This window comes from Cebus imitator, unplaced genomic scaffold, assembly GCF_001604975.1.
Source record: "Cebus imitator isolate Cc_AM_T3 unplaced genomic scaffold, Cebus_imitator-1.0 Scaffold0, whole genome shotgun sequence".
Lineage (NCBI taxonomy): Eukaryota > Metazoa > Chordata > Mammalia > Primates > Cebidae > Cebus > Cebus imitator.
The window spans coordinates 10940321-10966233 of record NW_016107315.1 but is presented as its reverse complement, the minus strand read 5'-3'; the positions used below and the strand labels follow the sequence as shown (position 1 = coordinate 10966233).

The 25913-nt window shown below is 46.4% G+C and overlaps 1 protein-coding gene across 9 annotated transcripts in view; it reads left to right on the top strand.

Moving 5' to 3' along the window:
- The window catches only part of GASK1A (golgi associated kinase 1A), a 90259-nt gene that overhangs the window by 32145 nt on the left and 32201 nt on the right, over positions 1–25913 (top strand). For 6 of the 9 annotated variants that reach the window (XR_005197841.1, XR_005197836.1, XR_005197826.1 and 3 more), the window contains exon 2: positions 16694–17986. Coding sequence is in view for 4 of the 9 variants with exons in the window: in XM_017522579.2 (XP_017378068.1) it covers positions 16694–17986 (1293 nt within the window). In the remaining 5 variants the exon portion in view is untranslated. Of the gene's footprint in view, positions 1–2860; positions 2866–7993; positions 9062–9127; positions 10684–10863; positions 11266–16693; positions 17987–25913 lie in introns of those variants that run through there. The other 3 variants (XM_017522621.2, XM_017522586.1, XM_017522634.2) reach the window with 3 other exon arrangements.

Below are 25913 nucleotides of genomic sequence, written 5' to 3'. Positions count from 1 at the left end.
GGGCTGTGTGAAGCCACAGAAAGGGAAGAGGGAAGTCACAGGAAGGGGCTATGTGAGGCCACAGGAAGGGGCAGTGTGAAGTCACAGGAAGGGGCAGTGTGAAGTCACATGAAAGGGGCTGTGTGAGGCCACAGGAAGGGGCAGTGTGAAGTCACAGGAAGGGGCAGTGAGGCCACAGGAAGAGGTTATGTGATGTGACAGAAAAGGGCTTTGTGAGGCCATGGGAAGAAGCAGTGTGAAGCCATATGAAGGGGCTGGTGTAGAGTCACAGGAAGGGGGTGTATGATACCACAGGAAGGGACATGGGAAATCACAGGAACAGTCAGTGGGAAGTCACAGGGAGGGGCAGAGGGAAGTCACAGGAAGGGGTGATGTGAAGTAACAGGAGGAGATTTTTGAAGTCACAGGAAGGGCCAATGTGAAGTCAATAGAAGAAACCATGTGAAGTCAAAGAAGGGGTAGTGTGACATCACAGGAAGAGGCAGTATGAAGCCACAGGGAGGGCAACGTGAGGCCAAAGGAGGGGCATTGTGGAGCCAGAGGAAGGGACATTGGGAAGTCGTAGGAAGGGGCTGCTTGAAGCTGCAGTACGGGGCAGTGGGAAGTCACAATGAGGGGCTGTGTGGAGCCACTGGAAGGGGCTGTGTGAGGTCACCAGAAGTGGCAATGTGAGGTTGCAGAAAGGGGCTGTGGAAAGCCATAGTAATGGATAGTGTGAAGTCACAGGAAGTGACTATGTGAAGTTGCAGGAAGTGGCAGTGTGAAGTCATAAGAAGGGGCAGTGTGAAGCCATAGAAAGGGCAGTGTGAAGTCACAGAAAGGGACAGTCTGAAGCCAGAAGGCTGGGGAAGTGTGAAGCCACAGGAAGGGGCTGTATGAAGTCATAGTAATGGACAGTGTGAAGTCACAGGAAGTGGCAGTGTAAAGTCATAGGAGGGGGAAATGTGAAGTCATAGGAAGGGGCAGTGTGAAGTCATAGGGCAGTGTGAAGCCACATGAAGGGACAGTGTGAAGCCACATGGAGGGCACTAGGAAGTCATAACAAGGGTCAGTGGGAAGTCACAGGAAGTGGTAGTGCGAAGGGGCTGTGTGATGTCACAGGGAGAAGCAGTGTGAAGTCACAGGGTGGGCAGTGTGAAGACAAAGGAAGGATCAATGTGAAGCCACTGGAAAGGGCAATGGAAAGTCACAGGAAGGAGCTGTGTGAAGCCACAGGGCGGGGCTGTGGGAAGTCAGTTAGGGTCAGTGTGAAGTCACAGTAAGGGGCAGTGTGAGGCTCAGGAATGGGCAGTAGGAAGTCACAGGAAAGGTCAATGTGACATCACAGGGAGAGGAATGTGAAGCTACAGTAAGGGGCAGTGGAAGTCACAGGAAGGGGCAGTATGAAGTCCCAGGAAGGAGCTGTCTGAAGCCACTGGATGGGGCTATGTGAAGTCATATGAAGGGGCTGTGTGAGGTCACAGAAAAGGGCTGTGTGAGGTCACAGGAAGTGGCAGTGTGAGTTTACAGGAAGAGGCAGTGTGAAGCCAGGGAAGGGGCAGTGGGATGTAACAGGAAGGGTAGTGTGAAGTCACAGGAAGAGGTAGTGTGAAGCCATAGGAAGGGGCAGTGTGAGGTCACAGGAGGGGGCCTTGTGAGGACACAGGCAGGGGCTGTGTGAGGCTCCAGGAAGGGGTAGGGGAAATCAAAGGAAGGGGCAGTGGGAAGTCACAGGAAGGGGCAGTGTGAAGCCACAGAAAGGGGCACTGTGAAGTCACAGGAAGAGGCTGTGTGAAGTCTCAGGAAAGGATGGTGTGAAGTCACAGGAAGGGGCAGTATGAAGTTACAGGAAGGGATAGTATGAAGTCAGAAATGGCCAATGTGAAGATACTCCTCACCTGGAAGGAGCAGTGTAAGGCCACAGGACGAGGCTGTGTGAAGTCACAGGAAGGGGCAGTGGGAAGTCACAGGAAGAGGCTGTGAAGTCACAGAAAGGGGCAGTGTGATGTCACGGGAAGGAACAGTGTGAAGACATAGGGAAGCGCAGTGTGAAGCCACAGGCAGGGAGGGTCTGTGTGAGGCCAAAGGAAGGGGCTTTGTGAAGCCACAGGAAGGAGCAGTGTGAAGCCACAGGAAGGAGCAGTGTGAAGTCCCAGGAAGAAATGGTGTGAAGTCACAGGATGGGGCAGTTAGAATTTACAGGAAGGGGCAGTGTGAAGTCAGAAAGGGGCAGTGTGAAGACACTGGAAGGGGCCATGTGAGGCCACAGGAAAGGGCAGTGGGAAGTCACAGAAAGGCTGTGAAGGCACAGGAAGAGACCATGTGAGGCCACAGGAAGGGGCAGTGGGATGTCACAGGAAGGAACAGGGCTGTGTGAAATCACAGGGAGGGGAAGTGGGAAGTCACAGAAAGGGGCTGTGTGAAGCCACAGGAAGAGGCTGTGTGAGGCCACAGGAAGGGGCAATGTGAGGTCACAGGTAGAGACAGTGTGAAGCCACAGGAGGTGGCCATGTGAAGTCACAGGAAGGGGCTGTGTGATGTCAAAGGAAGTGCTGTGTGAAGTCACAGGAAGGGCTTTTTTTGAGGTCACAGAAAGTGGCTGTTATTTAGTACCATGGAAGGGCTGTGAAGTTACAAGAAGTTGTTGAACGAGACAGCAAAAATTGCAGCAAAATTCCATGTTTCTTTCCCATGCTTAGCACCTCCCTATATTCCCATCTTTATCTCAAGACTCTGGATTCTTCCCTCATCATTGTGTGTGAAGTGAAAAGTACATGGGCTACCGGAAAAACTTAAATCTTGCCTGCCACTAATCTGAATTTCTACCATTGTAACGTTATCATATTAGCACATTTGTTGTAGGGTTTTGAGCGCTCCTGGCACATGGTATGTGCTCAGTAAGTGGTCATTTTTATTGGGATCTGCTATATCCCCTCATAAATTAGATGTTTTCAATTTCCTGGCTGATAGTCTGGAGAATTCTTGACATGGAACTGGGGCACCATCTGGTTCCGGGATGAGCAGGAGGCATAGAACCTGCCTGGTTTCAATATCAAGCCCTAGACTAACTTGAGGTAACAGATTATTAGAAAGCTGCCTCTGATGCTGCCTCTCAAATACGCCCGGTTTGGAGTGTATCAAATGGTGGCATTTTCTCATTGATATTCCTCTATTTCTCGAATAAAGAATAAAAGAGGACAAGAGACATAACAAAGCTGTTTTCATTTTGAATGAAAAACATTCAGCCTGAAAACATTTTTATTTATCCTCAATTTGTCCTAATACGAAAAGGTTGCAACCTGCCTTTGACCTCATTCAAGCCTCACTTTATGGATAAACTGATCAGTCCTGAACAGATAAGCCTCCTTTGAGACAAGGCCCACCCCTAAGACCTACTGTAGTCTTTTGGAATCAGGGCTGGAGCAGGGGCCTTAGGTGGCAGCTTCTTCCTAGGGTGGCACAGCAACTAGGTCAGCTAGCTCTGAATCCAGACTGCCTGGGTTCATATCCAGGTGCTGCCCTTGCCAGTGGTGTGAGCCTTGGGCCTCTCTGATTCTTTATGCATTCTTTTCCTCACCTGTAAAATAAGGATGATAACAGTAGTACATATCTCACAAGTCGGGAGTGAGGATTAAATTAGAAGTAAGGTTTTCAAGCAGTCTCAGGCACACGGCGAATGCTGAATCAATGTTAGTTATCATTCCTTTGGTTTTCTTTCTTTTTCCTGGAATTGGCTGAGCCAGAAATTACAGAGGCAAAAGTCTCCTCTTGTCTTTAAGTTGGTGATGTGGAAGGAAAAATCAAAGCCCTCGGTTGGAGCTGAGCAAGGGAGCCTGGCCTGGTGGTAGCTTTGGAGACAGGCTGCCTATTATTCTGACCACAGTGGAGCAAACAGCCCAGCCTCCCAGAACCCAGCAGATCTGACTGGAGAGGGAGGCTGTGCCTGCTGCCTTTGCCCCAGAAGCCGGTTCAGCTCTTCCTGCCTGGGGTCTGACTTTGGGAAGTCAAGGAAAGCAAGGGTGCCCGCTGGGTTCCTCCTAGGACTGGGACATGTGGTTTTAATCTAGCCCTCTGACAGTCTGCTCATGTATTCCCTTTCACCTCAGCCATAGTTTTGTTATGACAAACTGTGCTTTAAGAAATGGAACAGAAACTCCAAATTCCCAAATCTTTGCCAGTTTCACTTAGAGTCTAAGTAGTGATGAATCAGGCGGGGTGGCTGTTTAGAAGGGGGCAAAGTTTGGGGAACAGAAACTAAGGGGTTGTCACACCTTTAGTGATGACTACAGAGCCAGACCCAAATTCAGTTTTTATCACACACACCCCCCCCCATCATATGACTTCCCTCTACCCATTCTCCCACTCAGAAAAACCCTTAAGAAAGCACTTTACAAGTACTTTGTGATTTTGTCTGTTTGGATAGGGAGAAGAACACATGACCTCTGTCTTCTCTCCATCTTCCTGCCCAGCGCGTTATCCTATCGTCTATCGTCCATGGCAGTTTGGTGGAGGAGCAGATTTTTGTCATCCTTTTTTGATGTCTGGTAGTTGAAGAAAGATGACTTAGCCTCTGTCTCTGCCAGCTGGTCCCTGGGCAGCCAGCCGAGTGCAGTCATATTTGTAAGCAGTGGAGGTGTCAGGGTACAGAGTGGTGCAGTCTGGGGGGGGGGCAGTAAAGCTCTAGTGCCAGACTATCAGGAAAGATCTTGACTTGATTTCCTCAAAGAATAGCATTCCTTTCCTTATAGAAATGAGGAAAATCTCCTGCTGCCTATTACAGTACAAACTATAAACTATAAGCACACAGTCCTTTCCAACAAGTGTCCCTGTTTCTCAAGCTGTCTCTGTGCAAAGTTCATTTGTATTAAACCTTTTCAGAAAAGCTCTTAAAAGGCCTCCATTTGACAGAAGGCTCCCTCCATACCATCTTAGTGGGGAAACTGGTTCAAGAGATACATCTGTGACTGGGTTGCACCATCATCCTCATTACAGCCTAAGCCCTATTTGTAGAAACAGTACCACACTCTTTTTAACTGAGGGAGGGGTGCTAGGCTTCATTGCTAATCTGCCTTCCTGTTATCTGACCAAGGGCACACATTGAGACCAAGAGTTGCCACCAAATATGTGCATTCATTGGGGTTTGCTGTAATAATGCTGCATAACCAACAGCCTCACAGTCTCAACAGCTAACCAAAACATATGCCTTTATTTTGGTTATAGGAGTTGGGTAGGCTGGGCCCACTGAGCATGGCTGCGTTGGCTCTAGGCTGAAGGCTGAGTTCAGGTTTGCTCCAGGTGCTTTACCTGGGGCAAGCTCTTCTCACTGTGAGGACATATTTGCAAAGAGGCAAGCCAAACCACACAGCACATTTAAAGCCTCCAGTAGGACATGGTATATGTTACATCCACTCACATCCCAGTAGTGAAACAAGTCACATGGCCAAGGCCAAAGAGAGTAGGCAGGGAACTAGACTGCATCTGCAGTGCAACTATGGCAAGGTGGGAAGAATTGTGGACAAATAATGCCATTAAGGACACTGCCCTTGATGGTTAGAACTTCATGGTTGAGAGCTGCACTTCCTGGTTGAGAGCTGTTTTCACCCTTGTGGAGGCGATGGCAGGGAGTTTGGAGGTGGCTCCTGTCCCCTGCCTTGTACAGTTCCCCAGCTTCTCAGTGGGCTGGGTTCCTTCAGGCAGAACTCTCCTGGCTTCCCTTCCCACAACTGCTAGGCAGCAAAAACCCTGCTCTTGTCGGAGTCTCAGTCTTCTCCATTAACTCCCTTGACATACCTCCCTTCTGGCTCCCATGCTTACCCTTCTCACTTTCCCATGTGATTTTAAAAGGCGAAGACATTCTTTCCTGTTCCATCCTGGTTATCTTTGGAAGCAGCTTCAGCAGACAATGAGAACTTTCTCACTGCCCAGTGGACTCCTCCTGGCCCACACTTGTGGTTTTACAAGGAAAGAGCTTCTCTTTCTGCCTCTACCTTCAGTTACGCTCCCAAATATCCCCACTTTTCCTTTGACTTTTACAGTGAGCCAAAACCTAGGAAGAGGAGTATTTTCAGATTCCTGAAAGGTAGTCTGTATCCAGAAGTGGGGACAGAAAATCCCTGATCCCACCACTCATGTAAATATACCCAACCATGTAGTGGGCCTTTTATATACTTTGACTCATTTATTTCTTGTGCCAACTCCTGGAGGGAAAAGATATCTAATTCTCCGCATTTTATAGCTGAGAAAAAGAGGCAGAGAGGTTGTGTGACTTGCCTATTGCAACACAGCTCAGAAGGGCAGAAGCAGAACTCAGAGATGTCTTCCCCCAAACCTCTGCGTCTATTTCTCTGGCTACCTGCTGCTGTTTTCATTGCTCCTTCTCTGCAACTGTGGGTGGATAGGACGGTTAGGCTCATGGGCATCTTCTCTGAGGAATTAAGGAGGAGTATTGGTGAAGGGGTGGGAGGTGGGGCTTGATGGGGAAGGAGAAATAGGGTAGCTATAGAACCAGACAGTGAAGGTAACTCCATTTCTCCTTCCCGCCTGCCATGATCATTGCAGGGAAGAAAAGACAGGGTGTGTAACTTGGATGGCTAGAATTGAGGGGAAGAGGTGTGGCTGCCCCCCAGCATGTCTGCAGTGACAGGGTCAGTTTGAATCTCCCTGGCAAACTTTCTAGCAGAGTGTGCATCATTCCCCTTTCTTGTTTTCTCTAATATACTCTTTATTATTCAGATGAATATTCCTCTTCAGATGATGTTTTTTTCCAGTCTGATCAAAGCTGCTTTTCTTTTCCCAAAGCTTTACTTGGGTGGCCCTGCCTGGGACATCTGCTCATGGCCATTTTGAACCTTTCTGTCTGCCCAACTGCAGAACTGCCAACTTTCCCCAGGTTTTCTGAAGCCAAGTGAGGCTGAAGAAGGATCAAAACAGGCTGTCTTCTTGAAACATTTTTAAAAGATGATTTGTTTTTCCCTAGTGATATCCAATACTTTAGGAATTCAACACATTTTTTATCTTAGAAGAAAGAAGAAAAAAACAAGCCAAATTGTCCATGGCCATTTCCCCTTTTAGTGTTAATTTAAAATGTTGGTATTCTTGCCAGCTATGTGGCCCTGGGCACACATTAGCACTCTGGACCTTTCTGTTTTCTCAGCTGTAGGATAGAAATTATATAATTCCTATTTCTCTAGGTTGTTGTGAGAATTAAAGGGGATAGTAACTTATATATGAAGAAAGGGTAAGGGCAATGAGAAGAAGTGGGGCCCAACAGCTTCCTCTCTTGGCATCTCTTCCATCCTGGTTATCTTTGGAAGCAACTTCAGCAGACAATGAGAACTTTCTCACTGCCCAGGTGGACTCCTCCTGGCCCACGCTTGTGGTTTTTTTTAAAGAAATATTTAGATTTAAAGAAATATTTAGATTCTTTCCAAGAGCTGCATGTATTGGATGCTCAATGCAATATTGTTTGTTACAGTAAAACAAATGATCTAAATATCCTTCTGTTGAAGAATGGATGAAGAAATCATGGCACATTTCCACTGTGAAATATTATGCAGCAGTTAAAAAGAGTAAAGCACCTCTATATGGAGAGATGGGGAAAAACTTCAGAGCCTCTTATGTCAATCAAAGCCAGTTTTGGCATAGTCATCTCCTTTATGCTGAAAATAATTACCACGTGTAGTAAAAATTACCCCCAAATGCTGTGCGTGTTACCTTATTTAGAAAAAGAATCTTTGCAGATCTGATTTAGGATCTTGAGATGGGGAACTTATCCTGATTACCCAGGTGGACCCTAAATGCCATCACAAATATGCATGTAAGGAAGAGGCAGAGGGAGATTTGACACAGAGAAAAGAGGAGACCGTGGAGGCAGAGACAGGAGTGATGCGACTACAAGACAAGGAATGCCGACAGCCACCAAAAGCTGCAAGAGGCAAGGAGCCTTTGGAGGTAGCCTGGCCCAGCTGACACCTGGATTTTGACCCAGTGAAACTGATGTGGAACTTGTGGCCTCCAGAACTGTGAGAGAATATATTTATGCTGTTTTAAGCCAGCAAGTCAGTGGTAATCTGTTATGGCAGCTACAGGAAATGAATACTCTGTAACATACGCATATGTTACAATGCAAAGAAAAGCCACAGCCTGAGAAGATGCACACCCTAATTGCTAACTGTGGCTCCCTCTGGGGAGAGGAAGGAGATGTTCGATTTTGCTGTGACTTTTTTGGTATTATGTGGGTTTTTAACAGTGCCTATCTATGCATGTAGTACCTGTGTGTTTTTAAAAATAGCAATAGAGACCAAATTAAAAACATATCTAATTGGGACAGAAATTTAGGATCTCACTTCAGAAAAATCATCAGATAAAGGTATCTTAGGGGATGGCAAGGCATCATTTGTTTTATAGAAAAGAGGCTCAGTCCTACTGAACACCCTTAGTTGCAACCATACTGAATGCCTCTCACGATGGAGGTTAGAGTACCTCCCTCACCAAAAGGGGACTGACTTTTGTCCCCTATTGGTTGAGGGCTGTCACCAGAGGTATCACCCTGAGCTTCCTGGCACAGCAGGCAAGAAAGCGGGAGTGATCAGGTCCTTGGGACTGGCAGTGCGCAGGAAGATTGCCTGCTGTGGGGGCAGCTGGAGTCCAGCTTTGGGGACATAACATTGGTGTGTTCACTGTATTCTCTTATTTTCTGTTTTTTTTTTTGATGCTCTGGTGTCTGGTGCCTTGTGGACTTAGGGAAGGACTGCCCCTCCCAGGGCTAGCTAATTCTTAAGGAGAGTAACCAACTGGCCTTTGAGCACACCTTTCATGTGCAAACCAACCAATTTTGAGTCTGTATCACCCACCTTATTTTATTAGGTTTCTGTCTGTCCTCTGCCCTATCACCTGTAGCCCAGACCCGCTGAAATCATTCAATTTCAGTTTGCTTAACTTTCTTTGCTCATTCGGTACTGTGAAAACCACAGTAAAGGCTGCAGCTGCATTTGCTCTCTCTCTCTCTTTGCCTGCGCATCTCAGCTCCCGCAGCCCTGTGTGTTCCTGTGTGTCATGCCGTGCCTCCTGTTTCTAGGAGACTGTGAGTATAACAAAAACTTATTTCATGGCAATCATTTTTGTGTCTATGTGTCTTACCATACCTGCTTGAGACAAATTCTGGGTACATTTTAAAATAATGGGGCACAAAAAACATCTGCTGTGTTGGGTGGCTGGTGGCGCTGGCTGGCATTCCAAACAGAAAAGAGCCTTGGAGATTGGAGGAGCCCTCTTCACTAGCAGACTTGCAGTGTCACAGGCCGGGGAACAGTGTTTCCACCTCCCTGATAACCTCTCTTATCTGACAGCTCATTTTGCAGAGAGCTTCTCATGTGCCAGCCACCATGATTAGTCTGGAGATGCAATTGTGAGCCCATATCCTGCCTTCAGGGATCAACCCATCCATTGAGAGACAGACATTAAATGGTCAAGTCTAGTACAGAGTGAAAAGGGGTGTGCTTGGGGAGGAAGAGTGTGTTATGGGAGCACACAGCGAGCAATTCATTGAGGAGTCTCAGGGGAAGACTTCCTGGGGGAGGTGGTGTCTAAGCTGAGACCTAAGCAATGAAAACAGGGAGGAGGGGACTATTCCAGGCAGAAGGATCAACAGGTGTAAAGGTCTGGAGACAGTGGGTCTGGCACTGTCCAGAATTGAAAGAAGTTTAGGATGGCTAGAGCACTTCTGGCATTTAGATGTTCTCTAAAGAAACTTTGAAGGTTATGATCCAGTTTGTGGCAAGTGGCCTGCAGAGGAGCAGGAGTGGGAGCAAAGGGGGCTATTGCAGGTGTCCTGGTAAGGAAGAGGGTGCCTGGGCTCAGTCACAGAGGGTCTAATGAGAAATGGACTGATTCAAGAGATGTTTAGGAGGAAAAATTTGCAAGACTTAGATGTATGAGGCAGAGGAAAGGCGGAATGAAGGTCAGGCCCAGATTTCTGGCTTGGGTATCTGGGTGGATGGTGCTACCTTTTAACCAGATTGGAAACAGAAGGAGGATAATGTATAAGGGAGGGGATGAGAAGGTGAATAAATTATAAAGTGAAGAACTGGTAGGTGACCTTGTGGTCCCTGCCTCTCTCCTTGACTCTTAGAAGTCTAACTGGGATAGGTGGATCACCTCACTGCCTGGTCCATGTCAATCCAAAGGGCTTCAAGGGTAGTCTTTCCAGAGGGATGCTGCTAAGTGATCAGCCTGGAGTGATCAACTCAATTCATACAAAGCTGGTGAATAGATCTTGTGCAAATGTGTAGAGGGAGCAAAATTCTTGGAATTCTCAGGGCTGCTTGGGTGCTGTGGCTCCTGAGCACAGAAGTTGGAAAAAGGCGGTTGCTCTGAGGGCCGGTTAGTCACTACATTTGGTAAGGGCATGCTTCTTTCTTCTTAAAAATGTGCCATTGAGGACTGCTGCTATGGAGTTTATGCATGGCAGCATAAACTCTGCATCCTCACCTTATCCTGGAAACCAGCAGAAAGCAACAAAGAAAGTGGAAGACAAAATGCAAATTCCTTTTTCAGCTAAATTAGGAGGCAGTCACCAAAATATTTGGAAACAGTGTAAGAAGCAGCCAGTTTCATATGGAAGCAGCATTGTAAGAAGTAAGAAAGAGTAGAAGAGGGAGCCTAAGTTGGCAGATTTCAGAAAGTACCAGTGAAATATACCTGAAGGTGAGTGACACACCTGAGGAGCAGAATCATCATCCCCCTACCCCTTGTCTGCAAAAGAGGGTGTGGAAATGGGATGGGGGCAAGTTTAGTGGCTCAGAGGATTCAGCTGGACTATTGGGATTAGAAAAGCAGAGGACACTGTGATACATAAAGAGCCATGCTAACAAGCCGTATTTGCAGGATGCAGCCTGACCATGGGGTAGATCAGAAGAAGAGAGTATCTGCATTATGAAAACCAGCTGATTTCAAATTCCACTGGGTTCAACAGGAACCTCTTTCAATTGACTGCTCCAACTCATACAGTAAAAAGAACCCAGTATCTATACAGAGACACTGTGCTAAAAAAGGGGACAAAGAACAGCAATGTTTCTTAACAGTTGAGGGCTGATCACCTGAAAATATTACCTGGAAACAGTGGAATTTTGAGCAATCTTATCGCAATGAATTTTTAAAACTTAATATGCCCTCTGTGAAGAAATACCACAAAGCAGAAACGCAAGAATTCAAGAAAAAATGGTAAGATGGAAAGACATGAAATATGAGCTGAAAAGAAGTAAGGAAAAGTAGAAACTAACAGAAATAGTGAATAAATAAATAAAACACAGTAAGTCAAATAGAGTATAAAAACAAGAGCAGTGAACAAAAAGAAATGAAAATAGGATTAAAGAGAAGGTATAAGGCAGATAAAGGAGATCCAACATATATATAATAAAGAGCCTAAAGAAGAAAGTAAAAATAAAGTCATGGAATTGAACAAATATTTAATAATTAGTTCAAGAAAATTCTGAGGAAATAAAAAGACTTGTGTCTACCTTTTCTAATAGGGCATACTGCATGCCAAGAAAAGCTGACCTGAAACAGTCAACACTGATAGATCCTAGGAATGTTACTGGATGTGAAAGAAAAATAAAGAATTCTTAGGGCAGCCAGGCAGGCTAACAAATCAGTTTAATCTTAGATTTCCCTTAATGTTATGAAACAGTGGAGCAGAACCCATAAGCTATTCAAAGAAAGAAACTGTGAGCCAAATATTTTGTCTAAGCAACTTTACTTCACATATGAATGCTGTAGAAAACAGTTGGAACATGCAAGAAATCAGAGAACATTGTTCCATGTGAACTTCAGTCAACCAAGAAATAATGGGAAACTGTGGCTAAGGGGACAGGTGTGTGCATAGAATATATTTAACTGAATAACTAAGACCTGCACAGATGTGTCTATTAGAGTGAGGGAATTGAATGTATATGCTTGCTAGTGTACCAATGCAGAAATGACACAAATATAAACAATTGGAAAGGGGATGAAGGCAAAAGGTGGAGGAAAGAATTAACATGCTGTTTATTTCATTAATAATAGCAGGCAACTAAAGAATATTATTTAAAGCTGAGAAATATTTAGAAATGTAAACATATTTAATCGTACAAAGACAAACATTAAAAAGATGATGAAAACTGAATGGTAGAGGAAAGGGAGGGGGAAGAGAAAATAATTTTAATGTTGTTCTTTTTACGGGATTAAGAGTTACAGTCTAAAGAACCAGTCAACTAAGGGCATACAATCATTAGGACCCAAATCAAAATTTCCTAAATATTATAAGAAATATACAGCAAAAGACAAATAAAAGTGAGTGAAAGAAAACATAGTACAAAGCTTCAAATATTATAAATATTGTTGGTGAAAATATCAAGCTGTAAAATATTTGAAGAGATTTATTCTGAGCCAAATATGAGTGACCAATGGCCAGTGACACAGCCCCAGGAGATCCTGAGAGCAGGTTATCACACTACGACTTTGTTTTATACATTTTAGGGAGACATAAGACATCAATCAATACATTTAAGGTGTACATTGTTTGGGTCCAGAAAGGAAGGGCAACTGGAAGCAGGGGCTTCTAGGTCATAGGTAGATTCAAAGATTTTCTGATTGGCAATTGGTTGAAAGAGCTAAGTTATTGTCTAAAGACTTGGAATCAATAGAAAGGCATATCTGGGTTAAGATAAGAGCTTGTGGAGACCAAGGGTTTATCATGTAGTTGGAGCCTCTAGGTAGCTGGCTTCAGGGAACAGATTGTAGATGCTTCTTATCAGACATAAAGAGGCTGTTCTATCAGTCTTAAGGTATGTGTTGATGTCAGTGCTGGTCATCTGGGCCTACATTTCAAAAGGAAGGAGGGCATGATGAGGCTTGTCTGGCTTCCTCTTCCCATCATGGCCTACACCAGTTTTTCAGGTTAACTTTGGAATGCCCTTGGCTGAAAGGAGGGGTCCATTCAAATGGTCAGGGGGCTTGGAATTTTATTTTGGTTTGCAATACAGAAAGTGTGCTGTAAAATATTATGACAGAACTAAGACTAAACATGCATAGCATATCAAGTAATGTAAATAAGCTAAACCTACCTAATGAAAGAACACAGAGCTGTCTTGGTGGAAGTGTATGTGCACATGGGTGTGTGGAGTGAGAGTGGCGAGTGCAGAGCATACAGAGTCATCTCCAACCCCCTACCCCATGGTAGAACGTGAAGGAAACCCTGGAGCAAGTTTAAGAACCATTGTTCCATCCTATCTCTGGTAAACAGGCAAGAGATTAAAGATGCAATCCAGGTTTGGGGAGCACAGATTGTCTAGAGGACCATACAACTGACAAGGAAAATATTCTCTAGACTTTGTCTCCCTGCCCTGTGGTCCTGGAGGCCCTGCTGAAGTTGGGGGAGGGGGGATATCAGAAGCCTGCCCTCACCTGTTTTCCCTACTGTTTATTAGTTTGCTGGTCCCCAACTTAATAAGGGTGTCCAAGCAGGGGATTTGTGGCCCTGGGACACAGGCTCACCTGCTGGCTTCTTCACAGAAGCATGGATGCCTGGGGTGTCAGGTGAGTGGGAAGATGTTTTAGCACCTAAGTGCCAGAGGCCAAGGGGATTTTCTCTCCTATCTCCTCCCCTCCAGGTATGAGGGAGGGAAGGTTAGCGTAAGTGGTCCCTCCAGCAGCAGCTTCAGGTGGATGGAAGGTGTCCTTTGGCCCTGAGTCACCCTTTATTGGTGTGTCCCACTGGGTCCTGGGGAATCAGCTCAGAGCTGCAAGGGAGGCTTTGGTTATCATGGTCTCACTGTTCAGGCCAAGGTGGGTGATTGGGTGTCCTGGTGGTGACTGGGCAGTGGCAGAAAACCCTCATTTCAACCCTCTTCTCTGAAAGCCACCCTTCAAGGACCCATATACTCTTACTGGGCAATGGTGGCATGTGGGTCCTCTTGTGCAGTTTTGCTCTGCTACAGGTGCCTGTCATGGGCAGAAGGAGGTTCAGGGGAGCCCACAGCTGAGTCCACCTCCACTGTCCACCAAGAGCTAGAATCACTGGGTATTGGGGGAAGTGAGGCCTCAAAGGCTATATCATCCAACCCAACCCCTTGTAGATGAGGAAGCTGGTCCAGAGAGTGGGGTCATGTGGCCCCACACACTTCAGCCTGCTGACCTCTGTCCAGTGCTCCTTCCACCACCACACACAGGCTCCCTGAGGCTGAGGTGTTTGGCAAAAGTGGGGCCAAGAGACATCAGTGCACCATTCATGGAGGCGTTAAGAGGGAGATGCTGGCCTCATGTCCAGAAGGCAGAAGAGGGTAGAACAGGGGGAGAACTAGTGTGGAGGAACTAGAGGTAGGAGGCAGCCATGGGCACTTTTTATAGCTGGGCTGTAACTGAGTTTGCCCACTTCCTTTTGATTATTTTCTGATGTTCATGGTGCTGACAAATGTGTTCGGTTCCTGCAGAAACTGCCACTGGCTTAGAAGGGAATGAAAACATGGATAAACTAGGAAATTCACGAGGGGCAGCATTCCTCTAGGCCCCGTGGTTGGAAGGAAGGAGAAGGTCAAACGGATACTGAAGGAGGGGAGGAAAGGCTTTTTTTTTTTTTTGAGATGGAATTTTGCTGCTGTCCCCCAGGCTGTAGTGTAATGGTGCGATTTTGGCTTACTGCAACCTCAGCTTCCTGGGTCTCCTGCCGGGGTTAAGTGATTCTTTGCAGTAGCTAGGATTACAGGCATGCACAACCATGCCTGGCGAATTTTTGTATTTTTAATAGAGACATGCTTTTGCCATGTTGGCCAGGCTGGTCTCAAACTCAAGTGATCCACCTGCCTCAGCCTCCCAAAGTGCTGGGATTATAAGCATGAGCCACTGCACCCGGTCAGCAAAGGCTCTTTTAATGGCAGAGGGAAGGGAACTCAGAGATGATCCTAATTAGGCCTTTTTGGCTGCATGTAGCAGGAGCACCCATGATCCACAGCTAAATTGTAGAGGGAGAATAGGTATGTGGATGCTGCTCAGCTCCAAGGAGCCCCAGGCAGTGGCTGCTGCGGTTCCTGGGCCAGGTTCAGAACTGGAACTGCAGTGCAGGAAGCCGGGGAAGGCACTCCTTCCTGTTTTCATCTCTGGTTTGTCTGTGCGACTGTTTCCTTCTCTCGCCTTGCAGACTGGCTCTCAACAGAGTATGGCCCACTGATATCATCTTTGGCTGGGTGGCAATGGGGCCCTGCTCTCTATTTCATGAGCAGGACAAGTCAGCCTTGCTGATTTATCACAAGCCCATGCTCCCAGGAGTGGAGTTGGGGGTGAGGCTCTGTTGGCCCAGCATGGGTCAGGGTCCAGGATGGTCCCATCAGCTTAGGTCATAGGTTGGGATCCCTGGACAGATATGGCTGGGGTGGATTGTGGGGGATAGAGGTGGCAGTTTTGAGAGAAAGCAGGGGGCTATTGTTGAAGGCTATTCACCTTCATGTCCAATGCAGATCCCAGATAATCCCGTTTTAACACTCACAGGGGAGCTTTTCAGAAAAGCAAGCACATGCAGGGGAAAAAAGTGGAATCTGGTTTGTTTTGTGGGCATTGTTTCTTTGACACCTTTAAAATTCTGTTTATCCATGTGCCTTTTCTGTGCATTCCAGCAAATTGCCTCGCACTGCACATAGCATCAAATATTTCTAAGGAATATCTGGTGGATTTAATAAGCAAACTAATTTGGGGAGCGTTTTTGTGACCTGGACTAGATTTTCCATTCATTTTGTCAGGCACATATCTGTTGATTCCCATTATGTACCAGGGCTCTGCCTGTAGGTCTGTCACATAAAGGCTCACAGATGCAGAGACTCCCAACTGCAGTGGTTTGCACTGCTCCAGACACCATGCTCCTTCCCTCTTGTGGCTCATGATGCCCTAGAGCACCGGCATCAGAATTACCCATAGAACTTCTTAAAACACAGGCTGCCCAGCCCCTGTTTCTGATTCAGTAATTCTGGGGTGGGTCCCCAAGAATTTGCATTTCTGACAAGTCCCCAGGTGATACTAATGCTGCTGTGTTGAGAAATCACTTCCCCTACGTGCAGAGCTGTTGCTGCCATGTCTGTGTGCACCTCGCAAGGGAGGATGAGAGAGAAAGGTCAGGGTGGCCAAACTCCTTTTAAGCATGTGGGGCTGGCAAAAGTGGTTGCCTCTTATGCCATAATCAGGAACTTGGTCACGTGGTCATGCCCTGTTGCTAAGGGGGTTGGCAAAGTCATCTCTAACTGGGTGGCAATGTGCCCTGGAAAAGTGTAAGGGCATGTGTGTGGGGACACCAAGAGATCTGCCAGAACGGGCCCACGGGATCACATGGAGATGAAAAGAGAAGGCCAGCTCTTGGTGATGGGGACAGATGTGAGAAAAGCCTCTTATGGCGCCTGGTGACAGTGTTGTAATGGCAGTTTATCCAAAGGGAGAATAGGGCAGAAGAGCATGGGTCTGCAGGCCTCGGCAGAGGCTACCCTACAAGGAAAAGCAAGCCAGGCTTGGAAGCAGGAGTGCAGTTGGCTGGAGTTGCCCATTTCCTCTCTGGAAGGCAGCCAGCTGTCTCTCCACCTGAGCTGTGCTCTTCTCAGTCTCTCATGAACTGGGAGTCTCCTTTGCTTATCATCCTTATTGTTTTATGGATTGAGCTGATGTCTTCCCAGGTCTCAAGATTTTTTTCTGCCCTGTCCCCCAGGCATCTTGTCTCTGGAAAAGGCTGCGTGGCAAGAGGCGGCCAGTGATGGCATTCTGCCTCTTGATGACCCTGTCTGCGATGGCTGTCACCCACTTTCCCCCACAGCATCCAGGCGCCAGCCCAGACCCTGGTCCCACGGAGCCTCAGGGGGTAACTGGCACCCCTGCAACCCATATCTGGCAGGCTTTGAGCTCCAGCCGGAGGCAGCAGGCAAGAAACATGGGCTTCTGGAGAGGTCGTGCTTTGCCTAGGAACTCCATCTTGGTCTGTGCTGAGGAGCAAGGCCACAGAGCGAGAGTGGACAGAAGCAGAGAGTCCCCAGGAGGGGACCTCAGGCATCCAGGGAGGGTCAGGAGGGACATTACTTGGACAGGACATCCAAGACTCAGTACTCAGCATGTTGTGCTCCTGAGGGAGGATGAGGTCAGAGATCCAGGAGCCAAAGACCTGGGCCACCCCCGGCATGGCAGTCCCACCCAGGAGACGCAGAGTGAGATGGTCGCCCTGGTTGATCCACTCGCAGGGAGCGATGTGGCAGCTTCACCAGCTTGGAGAACTACTGCTGTGCTGACACTCTGGCCCCATAGAGTGGAAGGCAGGGATCTGATGGGAACTGAGAACAGAGCCTTGACTGGTGGACGACAAGAAGAGGATCCCACCTTGGCCTCAGGGGCTCCTCAGTGGCCTGGCTCTGTTGGGGAGCTGCAAGGGTCAGTATGGTGTGGCACTGAGACCCCAGGGCTGTTGAGCAGCTCAAGGACTGGTGGGCAGGTTCCCCCATGGCTGACAGAACACGATGTGCAGATGCTTCGACTGTTGGCTCAGGGGGAGGTGGTGGGCAAAGCCAGGGTCCCCGCCCATGGGCAGGTGCTACAGGTTGGCTTCTCTGCTGAGGGTGCCCTTCAGGACGTGTCCCCTCCCAGTCTCAGCCAACTCTGCTCCCAAGGGCTCTGTGGCCTGATCAAGAGGCCTGGGGACCTGCCTGAGGTCCTATCCTTCCATGTAGATCGTGTGCTGGGGCTGCGCAGGAGCCTGCCTGCTGTGGCCCGCCGCTTCCACAGCCCCCTCCTGCCCTACCGCTACACAGATGGTGGCACAAGGCCTGTCATCTGGTGGGCCCCCGATGTGCAGCACCTGGGTGACCCGGATGAGGACCAGAACTCTCTGGCCTTGGGCTGGCTGCAGTACCAGGCCCTGCTGGCACATGGTTGCAGCTGGCCAGGCCAGGCCTCATGCCTGGGCATCCACCATGCGGAGTGGGCACGCCTGGCACTCTTCGACTTCCTGTTGCAGGTAGGTAGGGTTAGGCAGCAGGGGTAGAGAGCTGCGGAGGTGGGGGTCCTGGGTGGAGAGGCCTGAACTGGCCACCTGAGGTTGGATGTCCACTCTCCCCTGAGTCCTGGTTTTTTTTACCACCAAGCACCTGTTTTTGTAATTTTCCTGCCTCTGTTAATTTATCCAGTGGTTACTAGAGCCAGCTCATCAGCTCACAAGAGCTGATGGCTAAAATTTTCAGGAAACTTGTGACCTAGTTGTGTAACACAGGCATTATCAAAAATTTAAGTTGTACAAACAATAAATTATATTAGAAACGAAGGCAATAACTACTCAGAATGCATTATTTCTTAATTATTTTACTATTTTTTACTATTGTCTGTGCTTTTGCAGTTATTTATGTCCTTCATGTCTATATAATAAATGGTAGCCAATGGTGTGCCACTGCACATCTCCTGACAACTCCACATTTGGGCATGTTGGTGGCTTGAAATCCGTCAGGGTGTGAATATCTATTTACACCACGGAAAGCAGCAAATGCTACAAATCAGGACTCCCCTCTACTCCTGGAGAGCTGATTGTTGAACATTTACCAGCACACCACTGTTTATAACTTTACATCTTTGAATCAACAAGGATTCAAGATGGTGTATAATTTTTATGAGAGAGGGAAAGATGGAGATAGTGACAGAGAGAATGGGAGAGAAAGAGCGAAAGGGAGAATGCCTGGGCGCTGAAGAAACAGAAGGAACTGCGCTAGCTGAGGTCCCTGACCTACCAGGAGTTAACCCTGGAGTTGTTGGATAGAGGGGTATGTGGGAATCCCAGGGAAAGGGTTGGGCTGTCAGGGCACGCGGGCTGACTGGGGGACTACAGGCACCTGCTATTTACTAACTGACCTGTTAAAAACCAGTGTGGTTGTTCCGGTGCACATGAGCTGGATGTCAGTCATGGATACACAGGCATGGAAACATGGCCAGACAGAAACAAAGACAAGAAAAAATGGATAAAGCTCAGTGAGGGCGGGTGTGTGCACCAAATGCACATGGAACCAGCCCCCATTTCTGTAGAGACCCCTGTTGAAGAACAGGGTCCTCAATGTCAGCCCTTAGGGTTACCCGTAGAGGTGAGTGGACCAATATCCAATATGCTGTGTTTCATCCACATGGCATTGGGTTTATAATGTATTTTAGAAAATTCTTAGATAATATGTAATACTTCAGAGATTTACCATAAAAATCCAGCTTCCCTTGAAAAATTGGATGGTTTAGTAATACGGGTCCTTCATTCCCACACAGCAGGACATGGCCTGAGCTGAGCATCTGCTGCCCGCTTTGGAGGCTGCCATACTCTCCTTTTGGCCACAGACACTACCTCTTTATTGTCTGACACTCACCTACTGTCCTCCAGGCCTCTTGAATGTTACCCCAGTCTACCTGCAGATAACTTTGTTTCCAGTCATGGGACTAGCTGATCTCCTGTCATCCTCCCAGGTCCTCCAATCTATGTCCCTATGGCTGCTTTGTGGAAGGAGGAGTTATGGATCCTGATGGTCAAGAGCATGGGCCTTGGCATCAGACCACCCCGTCCCCAGCCCCAGGCCACTTCCCACTGTGTAACCCTGGGCAGGTTACCTAGCTTCTCTCAGCTCTACTTTTCTCACACCAAAATGGGGTTGTGCATCCCAACCACACCCCCTTGAGCCTGACCATTTAGTGCACAGTAGCTCCTGGTTGCTGGCACCTGCATCTGCAGGCTTGCTCTGCTTGCTGCACTGGAAGTGCTGGGGAATGAGTATCCTCCAAGTAACGTGACCAGCCATGCAGGTTGGGAAGGAGGGGTTTCCCAGATCCTAGGACTTTCAGTGCTGAAGCTGTCACAGTCATGGGGAAACCAGGAAGGTTGGTCATGCTGCCTCCAGGAGCAGCCTCTAATTGTGACTGAGGAGAGTAGGTGTACAGATGCCATGTAAGCATATTCTACACACTTCTCAGTTAATCTAGCAGGATTGGAGCCCAGTCAGCCACAGTGGTAATTGCTGTCTCTCTTCCCCACTCGTGTTTTTTGGAGTTAGCTCACAAAACTCACTAAACTGCTTTCAGTTGAATTCTGGTCTGTCCTCTGGGGACCTTTATCAGATAATAACACTGATCACGAATGGTTTCTGGATGCAAGGTCATTTATGTAATGTACTTGGTACAGTGCCTGGTGGATGACACACATTCAGTAATAACCAGGAACCATCCCATGTTACAGGGATTAACTCCTCCAGTCTTGATGGCAATCTACGCGTGAGATACTACACTCAATCCTATTTTAAAGTTGAGAAATTGAGGCCCAGAGAAATTAGTTTGCTTGCCCAAGGTGGCAGCTGGTAGACTGAGAAGCAGCCTGGATGGTCTGACTCTAGAGCTCACCAAATCACAGAGTGATTCGGTTGGCCATGAACATGGGCAGGAAAAGAGGATGCTTGCAGAGATGTCCTGGGGCCTCGATCTCTGAGTCCAGCTGATGTTCTCACAGCTGCTGTATGCTCCACACAGAGGCCCTCTGTTCACCTTCCAGGGTTGTAGTGTGGGACTCTTCCTCAGCTGCCAAGCCCTGCTGTGGGGACAAGTCTCTGTAGCCAAGGCACACACAGGTTGGTTGTGTGGGCAAACATGACTCCGCTGGGCTCATGCCACCTCTCCCCTGGTTTGCTGAATGCCAGTCAAGTCAAATACCCTCCGTCTGACTAACGCCAACTTCCTAGAAACCACTGGCAAGTCAGAGAGAGGCAGGGCTATAGAATGTGGGTTTTCCTTCACGGGAACCTTCTGACCCGGGTCTTGGTACAAACTGCATACAGCTTACTCTGGGGTAGGTCTGCTTGCTCCTTTGTTTGGTTTTATCCTTTATAAACCCTTGTTTTTCTGTGTACATCACCACATCCCATTTACTTAGGCACAAAGCACAAGCGCTGTACACATACACATCTCTTATACACCCCATAAAGCGTAACTATGCTTCACAAGTCCCATATAACACTCAGTATTAGTTAGTGATTGCTGAAATAACACTGTGTAACAAACCTCCCCAAAACTCAGTGCTTTAAAACGCCAGCTCTTTATTCTTGTTCCAGGATCTGTGGGTCAGTTGGGTTCAATTGAGCTGGGCTGCAAGCTGTGGGTGGGGTTCAGGTCTGCTCTCATTCTGAGGGCCAAGGCTGAAAAAAATTCACACAAAGATCATTTTGCTGTGGCTGGGTTTATTATAGTTTTATAACCTTCTGTGCTAAACCTTGACACCTCAAAATATCTAACAGAGGCAAATATAAAACCCAATCAAAAGTGTATGCTGACAATCCCAAAGCCATTTCTATTTTTATTTTACCAATAATCACAGAGCCAATTTGTTTAACATTTATTTAGGTCACATAGACTTGAAAAACTTGGACTTATTTATGAGCATTCTTGTATTTATAAGCCAATTTGGTGGACGCAATACATATGTAAATACATCAAAACATGCACACACACACACACACACACACACACACACACACACATACTCACTAAAATACAGTTCAACTGTTGCAAAGCCACCAAGCCCCAAGAGTTTCCAAACGGAAACAATCAGGATGCTCTCCTCTCTCCGTCAGTTGGGCTTGTTCAACCTGCAAATGGAAATTCTTCAGCTCCCAAATTGAGAGGAACCAATCCTACTGTCTGGTACCCGCAAAAGCCACTCACTTGTCTAGATGCACATATCAACTTTCAAAATCTTCCTATACAATCAGGAATGCAAAATACAGTCAGGCAGCAGGTTAGGAGGGCTTCTGAAACTCTCCCAGCGTGTGGCAGCTAACCACAAGCAAGGCGTTCCTGATCAGGGAACCAAACTTTCTTACTGAACACCAGGGTTTCAGTCTACACCCATTGCTTGCCTCACAGAAAGCCAGTCATTGAGACAAGTGTTGCCAGAGAAGGCTTTATTATTACTATTATTATTTGAGATGGAGTTTTGCTCTTGTTGCCTAGGCTGGAGTGCAATGGTGCCATCTCGGCTCACTGCAACCTCCGCCTCCCGGGTTTAAGTGATTCTCCTGCCTCAGCCCCCTGAGTAGCTGGGGTTACAGGTGTGCATCACCACACTGGCTAATTTTGTATTTTTTGGTAGAGACGGGGTTTCTCCATGTTGGTCAGGCTGATCTCAAACTCCCGACCTCAGGTGATCTGCCCTCCTCAGCCTCCCAAAGTGCTGGGATTACAGGTGTGAGTCACCACACCCAGCTGAAGGCTTTATTATTCTACAGGTGATGCTAGCCAGAGAGAGCACCAAACCTCAAATCCATCCTTCCTCCGTGACCAAAGTTAAGAGTTTATATAGCTAGGAAGGAAAACAGGAGGCACAAGGAAGAGGAATTGGTCAACAGGCAGCAGGTGGTCTAGCGTCATTGTAACCACATGGTGGAAAGCAGGAATTTGAGAGGGTAAGGAAGAGGAGTGGGTCGACAAGCAGCGGATACATTTCATTGTACAAACGTAAGTTTCTTAAGCTTCAGTTCTGTGGGCATCCAGCTGGTTGGAAAACTGGGCCAGTTTCAAATATGAAGAAATATTACTCCAGCGATTAGCCTACTAATCAGTTAACTTTGAGTTAAGCAAATTGGAGCTTATCCTGGGTGGGCCTGACCTAATCTTTAAAGAAGGTGAAGCCCCAGAGACAGTCTTCTTCTGGCCTCAAGGAAAAAAGTAAACAGCCACATTATGAACTAACCATGGGGAGAGGAGACCTCTAGGAGGACCCTGGCAACCCTGAGGACCTCAGTCCTCCAACTGCAAGGAATGGTATCAGCTGGCAATCTGAATAGCTTAGGAGAGGACCCTGAGCTAGATTGGGATGGCCCTGGTCCATACCTTGATTGTAGCCTGGGAAGACCCTGAGCAGAAAACCTAGCAAAAGTGTAATAGACTCCTGACCCACAGAAACTGTGAAATCATACATATGTTCTTTTAAGCCACTGAACTCATGGTAATTTCTTAATACAGCAATAGAAAACTAACACTTGAAGCAAGGGAGGTTTCCAAGGTGCAAAAAATTAAGAGCATGCTCACTCTTGGGTGCTGACCCTCCATTTGCACAACACAAAATGTGAGTACCTCTTTTGATTTTTTTTTTGTCTCATCCTAGTCCCACCTCTGTTTAAAAGCCTTTTAAAACAAAAGACAAAAATACTATCCATATCCTTTGCCCCATTTTCCTTTTTTTAAGCATCTATTTTTCTTACTAGCCGCACCATCTGCCACCAGGTAGGTTTTATTTATTTATTTAGACTTTTACTTTAGGTTCAGGGGTACATGTGCAGGTTTGTCATACAGGTAAATTGTGTGTCATGGCAGTTTGGTGTACAGATTATTTTGTCACTCAGTACTAAGCACAGTACTTGATAGGCAGTTTTTCGATCCTCTCCCTCCACCTTCAAGTAGGCCCCTGTGACTGATGTTCTGTTCTTTGTGCAGCCCCTGTGATTCCTTTCTTGTGTCCATGTGTACTCAATATTTAGCTCCCACTTATAAGTGAGAAAATGCAGTGTTTTGTTTTCTGTTCCTGCATTAGTTTGCTTAGGATTGTGGCTTTCAGCTCCATCCATGTTCTTTACCCCATTTTCTGTTGGGTTGTTGGTCTTTTTCCTAATGATTTTAAGAGCTTTTTATAGATTAAGGAACTTAGCCCATTGTATTCTATTGTAGTATATAATATTTTCCTTAGATTCAATCGTCATTAAGCTTTATTTATAGTCTTTTGCCATGGAGAAAGTTTTAAAAATGTACATTGTTAAAATGATCAAGCTTTTCTCTGATTTCTAGGCTCATGTGTTATATTTTAAAAGGCTATTCTCATTTCAGGGTTATTTTAAAAATTCTCTCATGGTTTTGATATATCTTTGATCCATCTGGAAGTTGTTTTGGAGTACGGGATAAGGTATGAAACAACTATTTTTTTTTTTTTTTTCAGAATGCAACCCAAATGTCCCACAGTGCCATTTGTTGAATAATCAATCTTTCTCTCAACATGAAAGGCTACCTTTGCCGTAAAGCCAATTTCCATATGTATACAGGTCTATTTCTGGACTTTTTTCTGTTCCAGGAAAGGGTCTATTTATATGCCAGAGTCACGCTGTTTGAATTACTGAGCTTTATATTTTATGTTAATAACTAGTAGGGCTTGGTCCTTCTCACTGCTCTTTTTTTAGAATTTTCTTGATATTCTTGTATACTTTTTTTCATATGAAACTTAGAGTCAGCTTGTTACTTCCTTCCCCTTCCCAGATTCTTTTGCGATTTTCTTGAAATCAAATTAAGTTTTTGTGGATTAATATAGAGAGCATTTACATCCTGAAATATAGTCACTCTAGCCAAGAACAGGTTATGTCTCTCCTTCTGTTCCTGTTCCTCAGAAACATTTTGATGTTTTCTTCAGCTGGGTCTTCACTTTCAGGTTGGGTCATTCCTGGGTATTTTATCTTCTTGTGGCTATTGGAAATAGGATATTTTCTTTCATTACATGTTCTAGCTGGTAGCTCTTTGTCCATATGAAGGCTATGTCTTCTACATATTAATTTTGCCACTGTCCACCTTCTGACTTCATCTTGCTTTTAACAGTTGCTCAGTTTATCCTCTTGGGCTTCCCCTGCATACCATCATTTCATCTGTAACAGATGGGATTCTGTGTTTTCATTTCATCTTCTTTCTTACTCTTACTTCATTACTTCATTACATTTGCTGGCGCCACAGAGCAATGATAAATATTAATGGAATGATAGACATGACATGTTTCTTATAGATTTGGGACAATTTCTAGTCCCAAACATCATGCTGGCTTTTGACTGAAGAAGTGATGAACTATTCATTGTTCCTGGTTTATTAAGTGTTTTCAGGCCAGGTGCAGTGGCTCATAGGCCTGTAATCCCAGCACTTTCCACACTGAAGGCCCCAGGTCTGTGGCTGTTCCCAATTTGGAGAAGGGTCCCTGTGATGGGGTCTTGGGCCACCAAGGATAGCAGGTGGCTCTTCTGGACTCTACCAGACCTAGATAAGGCACTGCTTGAGGAACCTGAGTCTTGGCCCCAGAGACATGACATATTTCTTACCGATTTGGGACAATTTCTAGTGTTTCACCATTAAATACCATGCTGGCTTTTCATTGAAGATATGATGAACTATTCATTATTCTTACTTTATTAAGAGTTTTCAGACAAGGTGCAGTGGCTTACGCCTGCAACCCCAGAACTTTGAGTGAGCCAGGTGGGAAGATTGCTTGAGCCCAAGGATCGCTTGAGCTCAAGACCAGCCTGGGCAATAGAGGGAGAGCTTGTCTCTACAAAAATAATTAAAAATTAGCCAACCATGATGGCATGCACCTGTAGTCCCAGCTACTCAGGAGGCTGAGGGGGAAGGATCTCTTGGGCCCAGGAGGTGGAGGTTGCAGTGAGCTGTGATCACACCATTGCACTCCAGCCTGGGTGACAAAGCCAGACCCTGTCTCAAAAGAAAACATAAACAAAAAAGAATTTCATTGTCAGGAGTGGATGTGTAATTTTATCAAATGCCTTTTGGGTATCTGTGGAGAGGTCACCATATTTGCCCCCCAAACTATTAAAATGGGGACATTTTGTGACAGTGTTCCAATGGTGATTCATCTTAGCTTTCTTGGTCAGAAGCTACTTTGCTGTGGTAGATTCATCTTTTAATGGGTGCTGAGTTTTGTGTTGATGTTTAATATTTAAGAGGATCTACAGATGTCTTTTTAGATAAGCTATAGTCCTTCTTTTTTTTCCCCCATTTATTTACTTTATTGCATTTTAGGTTTTGGGGTACATGTGAAGAACATGCAAAATTGTTGCATAGGTACACACGTGGCAGTGTGATTTGCTGCCTTCCTCCCCATCACCTACATCTGGCAT